General features: G+C 44.6%; 2 protein-coding genes across 5 annotated transcripts in view; both read left to right on the top strand.

The window, feature by feature from the left end:
• Positions 1-208: 208 nt before the first annotated feature.
• LOC113423724 (membrane-spanning 4-domains subfamily A member 15-like) lies at positions 209-12,582 on the top strand. Its single transcript, XM_087970907.1, has 6 exons — positions 209-496; positions 3,207-3,366; positions 5,135-5,251; positions 6,697-6,753; positions 9,986-10,105; positions 11,614-12,582. The coding sequence occupies exons 2-6, from the start codon at positions 3,259-3,261 to the stop codon at positions 11,692-11,694; spliced, it is 483 nt and encodes a 160-aa protein (XP_087827033.1). The 5' UTR covers positions 209-496; positions 3,207-3,258; the 3' UTR covers positions 11,695-12,582.
• A 324-nt stretch (positions 12,583-12,906) lies between these two features.
• The window catches only part of LOC113429472 (membrane-spanning 4-domains subfamily A member 15-like), a 12,588-nt gene continuing 6,680 nt past the window's right edge, over positions 12,907-18,814 (top strand). Inside the window, exons 1-2 of one of the 4 annotated variants that reach the window (XM_087970901.1) lie at positions 12,907-14,624; positions 17,486-17,646. In XM_087970901.1, the coding sequence (XP_087827027.1) occupies positions 17,536-17,646 (111 nt within the window). In that variant the 5' untranslated portion in view covers positions 12,907-14,624; positions 17,486-17,535. Of the gene's footprint in view, positions 14,671-17,478; positions 17,647-18,814 lie in introns of all 4 variants that reach the window. The other 3 variants (XM_087970897.1, XM_087970900.1, XM_087970898.1) reach the window with 3 other exon arrangements.

Genomic DNA, 18,814 nt, shown 5'->3' with positions numbered 1-18,814 from the left:
TTTAAGACTTGTGGATTTCAACTCCCAGAATTCCTGAGCTAACATGACTGGAGGAGGAATTCTGGGAGTTGAAGTCCACAAGTCTTAAAGCTCTCAAGTTGGAAGACCCTTGGCCTAAGGTTTTTCTCTCTTTTAAAGATTTGATCTGACAGTTTTTGATTACACGCTACACAAAGTCCCGCTCCCCTCCCGCTCCCTTGTTCTTGATAGCAAACCAAAGTTTGGAAGGCTTCAAAAAGATCCCGAGATGCTGGAATGCTGCGTCAGGAGCTGCAAAGATCAGGCTCGGGCAAGGCACGCTATTCCCTGAAACGCTCTAAGGGGGAAGCGAAAAAGGGTTTTCGAAGAAGAGAAGAGGAAGAATTAGAGAGACCGCTTTGAACTTGGCGTTAGAGAAAAATCCGCGCTGCTTCCTCGCAACCAATGAGCCGCTCGCCCGACTCTAAGAAAGAAGAAGGGAGCCCGGGACGCTACTCTTAGACGAAACTCCGGCTGGGTGAGTTCCCTTGTCCTTTCCCGGGCGGTTGTCGGGCAAAAGCTGGGAGAACTAGAGGTTGGAGCGGGCCAGGCCCAGAGGGAACCAATAGGTCAACCTCAACCGGTTCGCTCCCCTTCTCCCTTCTCCTAGACTAGACCGCGCGGGTGGCTTGTTCACGCTTAGCCCACCCGATCCCAAACCCAGCGGCTGAATCCAGGCAAGGGAGTAACTTTCGTTAAGTTTTTCAGATGAACGCTTCCCCCTCCCCGCCAGCTTAGAATCTGCGCGTTTCAAACCAACCCCCTTGGTTTTTGGTTCAATGGATTCTGCTGCGCCCTGAAAGCAAATGAATTAAGTAACGGGGTTGAATGCGTTGCGCGCATCGAATAAAGCTCTTCAGAGCGCCGACTCTGTCCGCAGGCGGCGGAGGGCTGGGGGGAAGGTCCGGATTTTGGGGAGATTCAACCTCTGAAGTATTGGTGTCCAAGGTGGAGAAAGTCTTTGGGGAGTTGCTAAAAAGGGGGAGCAAACTGCGTTTAGGAGGGGGAGCGAAATAAAACTTGGATACCGGCTGGGCTGCGGCATACTTGACCCAATGAATTGTTGGACTCTCTGCTTACTATTAGCATGAATTTGGCACCCATAGTAAAACTGACATCTTAGCCTATTTCTTCTGCATTACCATTGGTCGCACAGTCAGTGGTGTTGTTTAATTCTTTATTGGCCAGGTGTGATTGGACCCATAAGGAATTTGTCTTTGGTGCATATGTTCTCTCAGTGTACATAAAGAAAAAAATAAAATACATTCATCAAGAATCATAAGATATACAACACTTAGTGATAGTCATAGGTTACTAATAAGCAATCAAATCATACTAGGAAACAAATAAAACAATATGAATTGTAAAGATACAAGCAACACAGTTATAGTCATAAGTGGGAAGAGAGAGGTACTAGGAAGGATGAGAAGAATAGATTTACAGTCTTAGTAAAAAATCTGACAGTGTTGTGGGAATTAGTTGTTTAGCAGAGTGGTGGCATTCAAATTTAGCATTTTTATGCACCTATCAAATCCTTCCCAAAGATCTGATAAGCAGATGTTGTCGTTATTTGAAGGTATCATCAAGGCTATATAGAACCTGTTCCAGGTAAAGCTGTTTTTTTCTAGGTTTCCTAGATTTGTTTTTTTGTTTTTTAATGAAAATAGGGCTCTCTCCCCCCTATTAAAATGTGTTTGGCCCTTAATAGTAGATGGAAGCCGTACAGATTGAATTGCTATCTACCAACCAGCCCTGCCTTTTAAATCTTGGTCTGTGCAAGAAACAATGAGGGATGCTTTTACCAAACATTAAATTGGGTTCAAACATCAAAGACTGCTTTGTGCAATGAATGGACTAAACTGATCTGCACGATTGTCTTTTCGTAATGTGTCTTGTTCTCCCAAATTGCTCCTAACCTCCATTTAGTTAGACGTTCAGTTAGACCAGGGATCGGCAACCTAAAACACTCAAAGAGCCATTTGGATCCATTTCCCACAGAAAAAAAAAACACCAGAAGCCACAAAACCCTTCCCGTGACTGACTAACCCTTCTCCTGAGAGGCCACAAATCAAGTGTATATAGTTGAATTAAAGATTCTGCTTTCTTCTGAAACATTTCTTTTCTTGGATTTATCCATGGTTAGCCTACCAGGGGGTCGAAAAGCTCAATAAATCGCATCCCGGCGGGTGTCGCACATTGGCAGTTGCGGTGTATATTTTGAGAGACGGGAGCCACAGCAGAGGGATGAAAGAGCCACATGTGGCTCCAGAGCCTTGGGTTGCTGACCCCTGAGTGAGACACACTCTCTATAGAGCTTCTGAAAGATGATTTGTCTAATCTTGTTGGAGGTTCAGACATGATCAGTTGTCTTGTCAGATCGAATTTGGGTCAGTCACTGGGACCACAGATTTGCTCTTCCGAGCTTTCGGACCATGCTTGGAGCCCATCTTGTCATTGTTCTGGACATATAATGGAAGATCCTCTCTTTGCTTTTCTCCCAAAGACATGAGATTCTCCCTGCAGGCAATATTCCCAGAATAATATTATTTTCACCCTAGGAAAATGTAACTGCTAAGCAGTGGTAGGATTTACATTTTTTTTACTACCGGTTCTGTGGGTGTGGCTTGGTGGGCGTGGCAGGGGAAGGATACTGCAAAATCTCCAGTCATAGGTGGTATTTGCCGGTTCTCCAAACTACTCAAAATTTCCATTACCGGTTCTCCAGAACTGATCAGAACCTGCTGAATACCACCTCTAGGTCAGAGATGACATACCATCCTATGAGTCAGCAACCTTTAGAGAGTGTTGTATGCAGTGGTGGGATTCAAATTTTTTTTACTACCGGTTCTGTGGGCGTGGCTTGGTGGGCGTGGCAGGGGAAGGATACTGTAAAATCTCCAATCAGAGGTGGTATTTGCCAGTTCTCCGAACTACTCAAAATTTCCGCTACCAGTTCTCCAAAACTGGTCAGAACCTGCTGAATACCACCTCTGCCGCTAAGCTCCCATCTGCGGCTCTAAGGACCTGCAATTTAAGGGTAAATTTAAGGGTAAAAGGTGCTGTAAAGTGGATTCCTTAGAAGCTTCCTCTGAAGCAGAACCTAACTACTGAGGAATGGGGAATGAAAAGATGGGCATCGTGTCTTTTCTACATTCTCTCTCTTTTCCCTTCCTTTCTATGGTCCCCAGTATTGTTGGATTTGCTGCCCTAAAGGAGCCGGCCCTTCTTGCAAAGCCCAGCATGGATTCTTCTCAAGTCGTGGGCCCAGAGTCCTTGACTTCCACCACTCAGACTGATCTTCCAGTCCCACTGAAGAAGTTTTATCAGGGGGAACCTCTGGCCCTGGGGGTGAGTATGGAGGAAAATGGAATGAGGGTTCCTCGCGTTTTGGAAATTCCCAGGTCCCCCATTCTGCTGCAATAGGACCATGAAGACTCTTTGTTAAGTATATATGACAATTTTTCATCCATTTGTTTTATTGGCCAAGAGTGGTGTGGGGCCTAGAGGTGGAGCTCTCGCCTCACAATCAGGAGGCTGTGAGTTCGATCCTAGGTACAGGCAAATATTTCTCTCTCTCTGGGCACACAGAGAATATATCTGCTGAACAAAACTCCACATTGGTGACAATAAGGGCATCCGGCCATTAAAACGCTGTGCTAGCTCCATTCAGTGGTCCAGAATCCACCCCACAAGGGATTATGGGGTCATTAAATGAAGATGATTTGTTTTATTGGCCAGCTAATGTAACATCTAAGAACAATATAATAATAGCAATAGCACTTCGACTTATATACCGCTTTACAGTGCTTTTACAGCCCTCTCTAAGTGGTTTACAGAGTCAGCCTATTGCCCCCAACAATCTTGGTCCTCATTTTACCCACCTCGGAAGGATGGAAGGCTGAGTCAACCTTGAGCCTGGTGAAATTTGAACTGCCAAATTGCAGGCAGCTGGCAGTCAGCAGAAGTAGCCTGCAGTACTGCACTCTAACCACTGTGACACAGAGGGTCTTATAACCCACTCCCTCTTAAGGGAAATTGGCATGAGGCCTAGAAAAAAAATCATTTTCTTAGTTTTTAATAATCCTTTTTCAAAATCTTTACTATATATATGGATTGAACATAAAGATGCTTATGCCTGATGAGTGCCAACAAGGATGAAATTGATTGTGTAGTTGAAATTGATTGTGTGCCAGTTGCTAAGGTGACTTGAAGAAAGAAATAGGTTCTCCAGAGGCTGGTGAACAATAGTGATCCAAACCAGGGGTCTCCAACCTTGGCAACTTTAAGACTTGTGGACTTCAACTCCCAGAATTCCTCAGCCAGCAAAGCAAAACTGAGGAATTCTGGGAATTGAAGTCCACAAGTCTTAAAGTTGTCATGGTTGGTGACCCTTGATCTAAACCAGTGCCGAGAGATGCTGGGAGTTGTAGTTCAGTAACATTCAGAGTTTGGTTGGTTCCCCACTCCTGACTATCACTGATCTTGTGATTTGTTGTGGCCTGCCGGCGGCTGACAGAGGTGGCAGCAGAATTGGACACTAACGAGGAAGTTGGGGAGGAACCTGGGCTGGGTCTGGAGACAGAGGAAGATCCAGAGGAGGGCGCTGCATCGGAGGCAGAGATGAGGCCAGGGCAGGCTGGCAGTCAGCAGCTGCCTTCAGACTCAGACAGCAGTGATGCGGGGGAGCTTCTGTGCAGAGCTACCTGAAGACGAGGACAATTGAGAAAGCAGGGTTGACTCAGGAGTAAGGCCACACCTCCGAGATGATTGGCCCCTCCCATAGGACATAAAAGAGGAGCGAATGGGACATGAGCTTTTGCAGGAAGCAATTAGTTCCTCTGGTCGGTTCAAGCTCTGAAAAGTCCTGTTTGACTTTGTGTCAGGTTTGGCTTTGCTCCGCATCTGGCAATTAGTTCTCTGGCCATATTCCAAGTGCGATAATGTGGGTGTTTATCAACACTCTCCTGAAAGACTGTTTGTGAATCCTGGCCAGCGGTGAATGAATGTAATTCACAGCTGTAGAACTAAAAGAGTTTTTGCCGAGATTAAGATTGTGTTCTATGCTTTCTAAGGAAGTCTAGGTCAGAACCTGATTTCTTTCTCTTTCTCTTTCCAGATCACACAGATATTCATAGGAATCATAGGAATTATTTTTGGGATCCTGCTCAATGTAATGGAAGATCATGTATTTGCCTATATTCAGATAATGATACCTTATTGGAGTGGAATCTTGGTAAGTTTACTTAATGGTGTATTAAAAAAAGGTCAACAGGACAACCAGGGATATCCCGGTACATATCATAGCAGCCTCAAGACAAACTGGCCTTAGATGAAGGGTGCTATAGCTTAGCAGCTTGGCTAGCTTCATGTTGGGGCTTATGTTTGTTCTCCAAATTTCAGAAAACTGCTGAACTAAGAGATTACAAACGTTAATGAAAGCAATTTCCTTGGCTCTCTTTCCTCATTCCCAGCTCATTCAGCAATTCTTCCAAATTACAATATGGGGGACAGACCAGTTTTCAAACTTCTGGCCATCATAATCATTCCAAAGGTCCCCATATTATCATTCCAAAGGTCCCCATGATCATGATTTGTTTGTTTGGCACCTGGTGTGCATTTTACAATGGCTGTAGGATCCTGTGGTCATGAGATCACAATTTGCACAATCAGCTTCTGACATGTTAAGTCAATGGGGAAGTCAGGAGGAGGTTGAAAGCCACATTCATGTGAATTTGTGCTTCAAATGACTTATTTGATTTGCTTCATTACTGCAATTGGACGTCTCTCAGTATCAGTCAGCACCGTCACGTCGCATAACACTTAATAACTGCACCAAGTTGCCCATCTCAATTTTGGTGGGTCAGGACTGCCCATATAATCATTCTGAGTATTAGTTGCCATTTATGGCTACACTTCCTAGTGGTTTCATTCAACTCGAATCCTGAGTCTGAGAGTTGTTCACAGCATCTGGAGAGCTGTGTCCTATCTTGCCATAACAAAATGGGGAAATGCTGAATGCTAGTGTAGGGCTACACAAAATGCCTCTGGTTGTAGTAGCTCCTTTCTTTAATGGCTTCTCACATTACAGATTAACAGAGTTGGGAGGGACCTTGAAAGTCACCTAGTCCAACCCCCCCAACCCAAGCAGAAGACCCTACACCATTTTTGACAAATCTCTTTTGAAAGTCCAGTCGCTTCTTGAAAGCCTCCAGTGATGAAGTTCCCACAACTTTCAAAGGCAACTTCTGTTCCATTGGTTGATTGTTCTCACTGTCCAGAAATTTCTCCTTATTTCCAGGTTGAATCTCCCCTTGTTCAGTTGCCATCCATTATTCCTTGTCTGACCTTTGGGTCCTTGGAAAACAGCTTGATCCCCTCCTCTCTGCGGCAGCCCCTCAAATATTGGAAGATGCTCTCATGTCTCCCCTGGTCCTTCTCTTCATTAGACTAGCCATACCGAGTATTCGCAACCATTCTTCATGTTTTAACCTCCAGCTTAAAACAGCTACATCTTCAGCTAGAATATGGACTGTTGATTGAGATTCAGCACAATAGATAATCAAAGAACCATAAGCAGTGACAGTAGGCCACTATTTAAGGTGGGAGAGAGATTCTGGGTTTATATTGTTCTCTGGGGATAGAGCCATAGTGGTTCACTTGCTTTTCCTTCTCTCCCAGTACATCATCTCTGGATCCTTAGCGGTGGCAGCTGCTCGGAATCCCAAGATCCCTCTGGTAACTAACCCATTTGACATATGTGAATGACACGTCTTCCTCAGAAATCCTCCATTTCTGGGATCCTGGCATGATCTCCACCCTCTTCAGGAAAGGTTGAAAAAGCGTCTCACCTGAAGCTCTGGACTGCTGCAACCCATCGGGTGGTGGCCAAATAGGAGCTTGGTGGATTTCTGATGTTCCTGGATCACTAACATCAAATGGAATATCACGATGATTCTGTCTTGTTGTTTAAGAGCCTCTCCACTCCAAATTCTTGTCCTGAGTTCCCTTTTTGGAACCCTCCAGGTGTTTTGTGGGGTCATTTTATGCCAGCTTTTGGCAAAGAGGTTGTTTTGTCTCCATCTCTGATTGAATATTCTGATTGGATGAGGCTGTAAGGACTTGGCTCTCCTGTCTCCTCAAAAAAGCAGAACTTTTCAAACAGGCATCATTCAAAAGGAACTTTTATTGTGAGAAAGTGATAGCAAGGAAAGCAAGGCAGGATCTGAACTTCCTGCTCAAAAACCCATTAGATTAAATGTTGCAGGAAACCCCTCCCCTATGTCCAGTCTGTGGTGAGACATGCGAGCTTGTTGTGAGAACTCAAGGTGATAAGTTGTTCTCAGGTGAGCTGAAACAAAACAGATGGCCCCAGGCCAATCCCTCCCCCTCCTATTCCCAAGCAGGTACATCAAAGTGACAGGAAGACCAGGTACATGAACAAGGTTGTAAAAGAGCATCCAAGACTCCCTACCCCTCCAGAATAGCAGCGTCCCGATTGGGATCTTAGGGACTTGGCAGAGGCAGTTGCTTCCATGGAAGGAAACACCTTGAACCTCTTCCTCCATGCTAGTCGTTCTGGCATGCAAATGAGAGTCTCCAAATTGCACTACTCAAGAAGAGAAAGAAGGAATTCAGCCATTCCTGAGAGTGTAGAGCACAGGTGTCAAACTCGATTTCATTGAGGGCTGCATCAGGGTTGTGTTTGACCTCAGAGGCTGTGTGGGCGTGGCTGGGGTGGGAGTGGCCAGCTTGACATCACTTGTGTCGGAGGCACCCTTCCCAGGCTCTGTTTGTGGCTGTGACAGCCACCTGCAGTGCTCTGCCAGCAAAAACAGCGTTCAGGAGGGCCACACTGCAGGAGGCCATTGCAGTCGAAAATGGAATCTGGGAGGACCACACACAGCCCTCCCAAACTCAGTTTTCGCTGGCAGAGGCACTGTGGGCTGGTCCTTCACTGTTTCCAGGGTGGCTGCATGGGCGAGATCTAAGCACCCCATGAGCTGGATTTGGCCCACAGGCTGTGGAGAGTGAGGACTCAGATGAGGGGACAGGACCATTAGGGAGTGGACTGCTGCCTTCAGAGATTGCGAGGGTTGGCAGCAGTGATGAGGAGATTCCTGAGGAGCCTGTGCCAAGTGCGCGTGTGTGCAGGATTGCTCGTAGGAAAGAGCAGCTACAACAGCAAGGGCGACTTGGGAGTAAGGCTGCAAGGTAATGGCCTCTCCTTCAAGAAGATAAAAGCCAGCTGTGAAAAGAAAGTTCTTTGCAGAAGGCAAAGACGTTTTGAAACTCCAGCCTCGTGGACATTCCAGTATCCTGAGTTTGTATTTGAAGATTGTTGTATTGCAAATTATTTCTTGTCTGTTATGGCAAGTCTCGCACAGTTTGGCAAGGCTTGTGCTTATTACAGCTAATTATTTTGCATTACAAGGTTTCTGTTCCCTTTGGATTGTGTTTGATTTGTTGGAAAAGGGCATGGGTCAGAACAGGTACAGAGAGTAAAAATCTTACCTTTTCTGTTTAAAACAAATTCGGAACTCAAAGCCAGCTGAATCTCTTGGCTTGTGTGCCTATTTTTATATGTTTATTAATTTATTTTATCTCTCCTAGGTGCAAGGCACACTGGCAATGAATGTGATAAGTGCCATAACAGCTGGTATTGGCATCATATTCCTGAGTTTCACAATCACATTTTCTAAATATCATTTTATGTACCTTTGCTATCGATCTGGAAACGAATCTGAGGAAACGTCATGTCATGACACTATCGTAAGTCTGTGACTTTCCAGAGTTCCTCTAAAAAGTTGGCTTCAATAGGGCAGAGAAGGCAATTGGCGACCTTTAGCTGGAGATGCAAATCTTGGGAGGACGCGGTGGGGTCAAAAATAGATCTCAAACAGAGTTTTAACCAGGGAATCGAGGGGCAGAAAGGTTGCCTTGGGGTTTCAAGAGTTTGGCCTGCTCTAATTTTCTTTCCCCCAGTCTTTTCAAAACAGCTTCAAGAGTAGTGTTTTCAAGGCATGGCCAAGATTTAAAATGGCAGCTGTATCAGTGCAGCCAAAGTTCTGCCGGGTTTTTATGCGGGGCATAGGAAAATGTGGCCAGAGTTTTAATTGCACTGTTGACACTGGCATTTTACTTTTTGACCAAATGTTAACTTGTTTTGTTCCACAAAAGTGCGGTTTGCAGTTTTTGTTGGGTAGACTGTGACCAAACTAGATGGTTGGAACCAGTCCCACCTTGACTAGGTGCTAGCTATGCTACCCAAGAGGTATTAGTCAGCCCGATCAGGTATGACAAACCAAGAAACCACCTCTGCAGGAAGACAAAGATAGTTTCCCTTCGCACATATGTGCTAGTCGTTTCTGGCTCTAGGGGGCAGTGCTTATCTGTAACAAAACCGAAGAGCCAGCACTGTCAGAAGACGTCTCTGTGGTTATGTGCATGACTAAACACCGAAGGCGCACGGAACGCTGTTACCTTCCCAGCAAAGGTGGTCCCTATTTTTCTACTTGCATTTTTTACGTGCTTTCAAAACTGCTAGGTTGGCAGAAGCTGGGAAAAGCAGCGGGAGCTCACTCTGTTATACAGTGCTAAGGATTTGAACTGCTGAACTGCCGACCGACAAGCTCAGCGTCTTAAGCCATTGAGCCACCACATCCCTTCTGCAGGAAAGCGACTACTAATTTTATTGAAATGGCTGTAATAATAGAATCTTGCAATGTTGATTGGGCTGACCCCTTTCTTATATCGCACTCAATTAGGAAGGTGTTGGCCTGAGATACGTTTTAAATATTATCTCATTGCTCTTGACTTTAAAAAAACAAAACTTCATCCTCCTTTTTGCCCAGGCAAGACAGAGCCTGCATATCTAATCTAGGTCATTTCCCTTACTCTAGAATTGAGGATAAATATGCCTATCTCTATTTATAAAAATGGATATGCTACTTTTCTGCTTCATTGATAGCACATCACTGAAGGAATTTTGGCTGTTCTTATTGTGTTCACCACCCTGGAGTTTTGCATCGGCATCTCTCTTGCGTCTTTTGGCTGTAAGATGCTTTGCCGAGATGCCTTCACTGAAACGGTAAGTTTCCAACGGAAGAAGGTTAGTGAATCAAAGGAAAGAGATTCAGAAACATGGCTTGCCAATCAACTTAGGTTCTAGTAGTTCATACATTGTACTAAGTGTGCTGTAAAGAAACAAAACAATAATTTGGCTTCGCACATTATGCTATGTTGCAATTCCTGAGTTATAAATAGTGGTGGTTGGTTCTCATACTGTGATAAACCTAAAGGAAACAAACCACCTTACACATCTCAGTGAGCCCAACCTTCATCTTTAATTGTCAGAGAAGGAGGAAATGTTTTCACCATCAATTAAGACTTACTCAGAGTTGCCTTGAACTGCAAAATGGGCAGCAAATGCATTTGATAATGATATTTTTTAAAAATTGACAATAAGTATCACTTAATCTACACACAATCCAGGCAATACTTTGGGTAGAATCCCAAAAATGTGTGAGTGTATATAGAGCAATTCTTTCTGGGACTTGGGAAGCAGCACCAGCCATGCAAAAACAGAAAAGGATGCAGCTGCTTTAAAGCAGGGGTCACCAACCTTTTGGACCTCAGGGACCACCAAACTCATAATTTTAAATCCTGCGGACCACTAATATGAATGTTTAATTGACGGTGGTTTGCTGGCATTTTCCCAGGGTCTCTGCATAAAGCAGCAGAGACCCTGGGAAAATCCCCAAAAAAGTCTGCAGGAAAATTCCCCACCCCGTTTTCCTACTGATTGATCTTCTTTATTTGGGATTGCAGGATACCGTTTCCAGCTCTGTTCTCGGGAGAAAGAGAGAGATACTTTTGGCTTCATGCAAGGAAAGCAGCAGAAGCAGCAGAAGTCTTTCTTTCTCTCCCCCAAACTTCTCCAGAAATGAGTCTTTGTGAGACTTGTTGCGCTGGCACAGCCTCTTGGAGCAGGATGCCTTGCAGGGTCCCAGAGACTGATTTCTGTCGGAGTTTGGGGGAGAGAAAGAAAGACTTTTGCTGCTTTCCTTGTGTGCAGCCAAAAGCACAAGAAGAAAGAAGCAGATAGAAGCAGCCCAGTGTCCAGGCAAGGCACGTAGTGGGGTGCATGGGGCAAGTTCCCCCCCTCTGCCCCTTTCCTCCTCCCCTCACTACCTCGTGTTGTTCGCAATGCAAGCGATGCAAGCCTTGTGTTTCTGTGAGCCATGTGGGTAGTGCAGCCTTGTGTTCCCATGTAGCCTGAATTAATTGCTTTGGGGGGTGCTTTGCGGGTGACGTTTCTCTGCGGACCATCAAAATTTTCTCACGGACCACCAGTGGTTCCCAGCCCACTGGGTGGCGACCACTGCTTTAAAGAGAAGCAGCGATGTCTTTATGCTCCAGTGAGAATCCAGATTCCTCTTGGGAATGGAATCAAAAGTGCCTCAGGTCCTTATCTGAAACAAGGAGAGACAGAAGCATTCAACAGACGGCTGGTTAGCTGAGAATTTCTATTCTGAGCTAAAGAATGAGAAATGCATGCAAACAAGTGGCTTAAAATCTCATTATATATTTCTTTAGGTTGTGGTCATTTATCAGAATGCGACTCCTGCCAATGCTGAACATCCATCCATCGACTTCAAACAGCCAGAATTCCCCTGAGTTGCTTTCCCTTCATGGCAGCTATTCTGGGCTGTATTGGCTCCTGCAAAATTAAAGCCTTAAAGCTTTTTAAGGAATTGCATGGAACTTTTTACTCAATGGAATATAAAAATCTTTATTGGGCTAAGTAAAGCGTGATGTAAAAGGTCTTGAGAATGTGAATGTTCTTTGTTGCTGATTATAATATTTCTGTATGGGATGGTTGGCACCTGTACCAAGTTATGTTTTGCCGTTGGAAAATGCAGAGTCAGTGGGTTTATGGAACATGTTACGGATAAACTACACTTTCCACATCATAATGGTTGTGTCTAGGGGCGAGGTCCAAAACTTACTTCAACTAGAGCTTAGCCTAATGGTTTTTTTGCACCCAGTTACATTCAGGCAACAAATTATGCTTGTGTGAAACCATCTAAGGCTCGCAACACATTCCAGAAATCGATTTGTGGGATGTAACAGGTCTCCCTGGGAATCGTTCCCATAAAAGGCTCAGCAACCATATAATCCCATGAAAACGGAAGAGCCAAATTTATAGCCATAATTTACATTTTTAAGCCAATTTGTTTAGCAATTAAAATACCCGGCTAGAAACCAGGAGACTGTGAGTTCTAGTCCCACCTTGTAAAGGAAAGCCAGCTGGGTGACTTTAAGACAGTCCCTCTCTTGGCCCCACTCACTTTGTTGTTGTGGGGAAAACAGGAAGAGGAAGGAATATCAGCTGTGTTCGCTGCCTTAAATTATTTATAAAGACAATAAAGATAGAATACACATCAGAAGACAAACATGTTTCCTGCCACTCGACTTTCCATCAGGCCGCCTTCTGCCAATTAAACTTTTCTCACTCATAATTTGAGACATGACTGCACCCAAGACTAATAAACTTGCTGAACATTTGGCTGGCTGTTTTTAATTTTCTCTAAATGCCACAGAAATAAGGAGGATTGTAGGGGGGTCTCATTGTTTGGGATGCTCTGCTTTCTCTCCCCCTCCCTCTCCCTCCCTCCCTCCCCCTCCCTCCCTCTCTCTCTCTCTCTCTCTCTCTCTCATTTTGCTGACTCCTCCTCCTCCTCCTCCTCCTCTTTCTTTCTTTTCTTTCTTTCTTTCTTTCTTTCTTTCTTTCTTTCTTTCTTTCTTTCTTTCTTTCTTTCTTTCTTTCTTTCTTTCTTCCTTCTTTTTTCTTTCTTTCTTTCTTTCTTTCTTTCTTTCTTTCTTTCTTTCTTTCTTTCTTCTTTCTTCCTTTCTTCTACTTCTACTTCTTTAAATGTATTTACTTAGAAGCAATCAGAATGTCAACTTTTTTTTCCTTTCCTTTTTTTCTTTTTGCAATTACAGAGTGGTGTTTAGTTAAAAGAACATTATTTTCTGAAGCACACAACTCAAGATGAATAATACACATGAATAATAATACATAATACACTGCTGTGCTCCAACAAGCACCATGCCAAACCTCCATGCCAATGTACAATCCCCATTCTATACTAGGCAACATGAGTGGCCAGGAGATACCACAACTCTACCATGAGTCGATGAATCCCAACAATGGATGAAATTTCTCCTGCTGTCTAGTAGTTAAGTGTGCTAACCTGGGGCATGGCACAAAGGCAACACAGTCAGATAATCAGTAGGAGTCCCTTTATTAGCTCCAACTTTGCCCCCAATGTCCTGGTTACCTTCTGGCTGGAGAAAAACTCTCCCAGGAACAGCCTTTGGCTGCAGAGAATCAAGTCCAAAACGTGGTCAACAAAAATTGTAACTATAAGTCCAATCAAGCCAAAATAAGGTAATTAGTTTGGCAGGGCAGGAGCAAGAATCCCAGATGTGAAGGAACGGCAATAACTCAACACAGTTGGGAAGATGCCAGGAACACAGATAAGTCAACACAAGATAAACTCACGTTTGTTCCCAGCAGTTGTAGCACTCAGCATGCATTTCTTTTAAATATCACCAGGCTTGAAATTTTGGGCTTGGACAACCTTGAACTATATCGCCTACGGTTGGACTTAAGCGTCGAACACAAAATTATCTGCTACAATGTCCTACCAGTCAATGACTACTTCAGCTTCAACTGCAACAATACAAGAGCACACAAGAGATACAAACTCAATGTTAACCGCTCCACACTTGATTGCAGAAAGTACGACTTCAGCAACAGAGTGGTCAATGCCTGGAATGCACTACCTGAAACTATCCACGATTGACCTCATCCCATTCCTAAGAGGTCTGTAAGGAGCGTGCATAAGTGCACCATCGTGCCTACCGCCCCTGTCCTATTGTCCCCATTTATTCGTACTTATTTCATGTATTCTTACTCATGTTTATACTTACACCTAGTATCTTGTAAGCGATTGACAAATCAAATAAATAAATAAGTCTGACAAAGGGTCGTAAGTCCCCTTTTCCCAGCCCCTTTGTAACTTCAGTCACTAAAATGAACCGTTGTAAGTCGAGGACTGCCTGTATACAGAATCATTCTGCCCCCAGACATTCAAAGGGGAAGAAGCAAGAAAGGTCTCCATTTAAACCAAAAAATTCAAATCAGATCCTATTGTTTGGGATGCTCTCTCTCTCTCTTCTCTCTCTCTTTGTGCTTTGCAGCAAAGTTTGGAAGGCTTTCAAAGAGATCCAGACACCACGATGCGCCTCTAGACCCGAAGCCAGCCAGCCATGATGTTCCCTGCAACGGAGGCCCAAGTTGGACTTTCGTAGAAGCAGAGATACCGGCTCCTTTGAACCTGGCGATGGAGACAAACTCCGGGCCTCTGCTTCCTCGCAGCACAGATCGCTGGCCCGACTCTCACGGGAGAAGAAAGGGAAGGAGGCGCAAACAAAAGCCCGCCTTTCCATGACATTCAGCCGGTGTAATCACCTCCTCCTTCCCGGGCGGGCCTCGGGCAACGCTCAGCTCCGCGGTTAAGCAGCGGCTGGGCCGGACGGTAAGATGGGGCGAAGCCGAGCCAAGCTTAGCTGGAGCGGAAGGGTCAGCTTCACTCCGAAGGGCAGGGAGGGTGGGAGGGAGGGAAGGCGGCCGCCTCGTTGTTGTTGTTATTGTGTTGTTGTTGTTGTTGTTGTTGTTGTTGTTGTTAAGTGTTGTTTTGTTCTTCTTCTTCTTCTTCTTCTTCTTCTTCTTCTTCTTCTTCTTCTTCTTCTTCTTCTTCTTCTTCTTCTTCTTCTTCTCCTTCTCCTTCTCCTTCTCCTCCTCTTCCTTCCTCCCTCCTCCTTCCTCCTTTCTTCCCCTTCCCCCTTCCTTCTTTTTCCTGTTTCCTTCCTCCCTCCTCCTCCTTTCGGACCCGCTGGAGGCGGTAGTCGGTGGGCAGGGAGAGAGAGAGGCTTGCCGGGCGGCTAGAGATCGCAAGGAGACGCCGGTTCTGGATCTACTTCTTGCGCTTCTTTCGGCCAGATCCGAGCGGCGCGCGTCCTTGCGCGGAGGGGCGCTTCTGGAGCGCGCCGTTGCATTGTAGAGAAGCCCGTTTCCTGATTCTCGCACCTCGGCGGCTGAGCAACGGCCCGACCCGCACTTGGGGCGGTGGAGGGCGGGGCTGTTCGGGTTTCACCTGCAGCTGCAGCTGCATTCGGGCGATGTTCTCAATCTGTCGAGTGTTGAGATGGATTATTCTGATTCCGATTCTGATTTTGCCTCGGCGCGTTTCCGGCCCCACCGCTGGCGCGATTCAGCCGTGCTACGCAAAGCAGGTGGGTTAAGTTAGGGCGTGGGGTGTGTTGCGTCAATCCAGTTGAGGTCCCACGAATTGCCAAACTTTCGCGGAGGGTGGATTGAGGAAGTTCAGGCTCTGAAGTTCTGGTGTCTAAGGTGGAGAAGCTCCTGGGGATCTAGATACAAATGAACAGAGCTGGATAACCTTGTAGATCATCTAGTCCAACCCCCCCACCCTCCGCCCGAGCAGGAGACCTTACACCACATCTGACAGTTGGCAGCCCAGTCTCTTCTTGAGAGCTTCCATTGATGAAGCTCCCACAGCTTCCGAAGGCAACTTCTGTTCCATGATCGCTCTCCCTGTCAGAACACTTCTCCTTATTTCTAGGTTGAATCTCTCCTTATTCAGTTTCTGTCCATTATTCCTTGTTTGGCCTTCAGGTGCTTTGGGAAATAGCTTGACCCCCTCCTCAGCCTTGGGAAGCCTCTTAGAGCAGAGGTCTCCAACCTTGGCCACTTTAAGACTTGTGGACTTCAACTCCCAGAATTCTCCAGCCAGCATAGCTGGCTGGAGAATTCTGGGAGTTGAAGTCCACAAGTCTTAAAGTGGCCAAGGTTGGAGACCTCTGTCTTAGAGGATGAGGGTGATGTTTCCATTCATCTCAAAGTTATCTACTGTTGCACCTCGGTTGGCACACATCCTTGAGATAAAACTGGCTGTGATGGGGCATGCTTTATCTAACACGCTGAATGGTTGGACTCTCTCCATAGCATTAGTATGAATTTGGCATGAATTTGGTAGTAAGACTGGTATCTTAGCTTATTCCTTCTCTATGTTATTGTTGTTGCTTGTTATCATTATCATGATTATCATCGCACAGTCAGCCAGATGTTCAGACTGGGTTGGGCATTTTTGTCTACCTATTCAGTCCTTACCAAGGACCTGGGATAAGCAGATCAGGATGTTTGATGGTGTTAACAGATATCGTCGCAGGATAGAAGCTGTTCTAAGTAAAACTGCCTTCTGCAATTGACTGATGGTGAAATTGTCAATTGTCAAAGTGGCACTCCAGTTATTTTGGGATTGCACCCAAGGCACCTATGACTTTGTATTTTGTTACCTTTTCCAGTTCTTTCTCATCTATTCTGCTGTCTCCAGGCACTGCCACATCCACTATCCAGACTTTTTTATCTTTCTTATCGACAGTTGTTAAGTCTGGAGTGTTACGTGGAGGTGCCTGTCTGTTTGAATTCTAACATCCCAGAGCAATTTAACTTCTTCATGTTGTATGATTTTCTTTATTTTTATAGTCTCACCAGTTCCTGCTTACAGGCAAATGGTATTTCTTGGAGATCTTCCAATGGCCCATTGTTGCTACTTTGTCATGCCACTGCTTGTAGTCAGTCTTTTATTATTATTATTACTATTATTACTATTATTATTGTTGTTGTTGTTGTCATAGTCATAGTCATTGTTATTGTTATCATCATCATTATCTTTTATTCATTAAACATGAAACTCAGTCAACTGAACATTTAAAAATATATCACAAATAAGTATCACAAAATTTACTGGTGCTGATGGTTGATACAGGTTGCTGGCATCCCAGGTATCGACCAAGTATCTTCTTAAAATGTATGATGTTCCAAGTAGCGCAGTTTTATTATTATTAACATGCTCTGATGCTAAGGAGCTCTACTCCCCCTCCCCACCTGAAAAGAAATCTGTTCCAAATGCAAAACACAAGCAGAGGAGAGGAGTTTTGGTTTCAGTTCCACAGCACCAAGCAGCTTTAGTACAAAACAGTTGAGCTAAGCCATGCCTAGGCTCCTTGCTGTCTCCTTTTTGCTCACACAGCAAATACTGCTTCAGTTTCCAGACAGCTCTCAACTCTTTCACACACTGACAGGATGCTAGCCAGATGAATACCAATGGAAGCTGGTAGGCAGAGGCAGAATTTCACCCCCTTATTTTCCTCCCCGCTAGTTAAGGATAAAAGATAAGTGCATTCTTTTCAAGCTTCCTGATGCAGGACCTAACTATTGAGAACCGGGAAATTAATAATGGGGATCGTATGTTTTATATTTTGTAAGACTATTTTCTTACCCTCTCTTTTTTCCTTCCTTTCTACGGTTCCCCAGCCTTGCTGACTTTGATGGCCTAACGGACTTCCCTTCTTGCATAGCCCAGCATGGATTCTCCGCCTGTGGTCATGACTGCAGGCTCTCTTTCTTACATCACTCAGACTGATCTTCCAGTCCCGCTGAAAAAGTTTTATCGGGGTGAACCTCTGGCACTGGGGGTGAGTATGGAGATGAGTGGAATGATAGCTTCTCTCTTTCTGAGGATCCTATGGTCCCCGATCCTGTTGCAATAGGAGCACGAGGATTCTTTGTTTGGGTACATATGAAAATCCTTGAACCATTTGTCATTCTGACCAGCTAATGTAACACCTGAAAACTATATAACCCTCTTCCCTTTAAGGCAGGAGTCTTCAAACTTGAGAGCTTTAAGACTTGTGGACTTCAACTCCCAGAATTCCTCCTCCAGTCATGTTAGCTCAGGAATTCTGGGAGTTGAAGTCCACAAGCCTTGAGGGAAGGTGATCTTGAGGCTAGTAGCACAAGGCCCAGAAAAATAAAAATAACACCAAAACCCCTTCTCTTTATACTTATCTTTCTTTTTAAATGGTGCTTAGACCTATATACCGTTTCATAGGGCTTTACAGCCTTCTCTAAGAGGTTTACAGCTTATTTCCCCCAACAATCTGGGTCCTCATTTTATTGACCTGGGAAGGATGGAAGGCTGAGTCCACCTTGAGCTGGTCAGAATCGAACTGCTGGAGTTAGCAGTGAATTAGCTTGCAGTACCTCATTGTAACCACTGCACCACCATGGCATATGCGTATAGAACAGAACAGAATAGAATAGAATGCAGAATAGAATAGAACGGAATGGAATGGAATGGCATGGCCATGGAATAGAATGCAGAATAGAATAGAATGTAGAATAGGATAGGATAGGATAGGATAGGATAGGATAGGATAGAATAGAATAGAATAGAATAGAATAGAATAGAATAGAATAGAATAGGATTCTTTATTGGCCAAGTGTGATTGGACCCACAAGGAATTTGTCTTTGGTGCATATGCTCTCTTAGTGTACATAAAGAAAAAATAAAATACATTCATCAAGAATCATAATATACAACACTTAATGATAGTCATAGGTTACTAATAAGCAATCAAATTATACTAGGAAATAAATAAAACAATATAAATTGTAAAACTACAAGCAACACGGTTATAGTCATAAGTGGGAAGAGATAGGTACTAGGAAGGATGAAAAGTATAATAGTAATACAGTAAATAATTTGACAGTGTTGTGGGAATTAGTTGTTTAGCAGAGTGATGGCATGTGGGGAAAAATTGTCCTTGTGTCTAGTAGTTCTGGTGTGCAGTGCCCTATAGC

The sequence above is a fragment of the Notechis scutatus genome, chromosome 8 (assembly GCF_049901735.1).
Source record: "Notechis scutatus isolate UNSWTSFEM ecotype Mainland chromosome 8, rNotScu1.2, whole genome shotgun sequence".
NCBI lineage: Eukaryota > Metazoa > Chordata > Lepidosauria > Squamata > Elapidae > Notechis > Notechis scutatus.
Note: the sequence above shows the minus strand (reverse complement) of the source record. Positions and strands in the feature narration are given on the sequence as shown.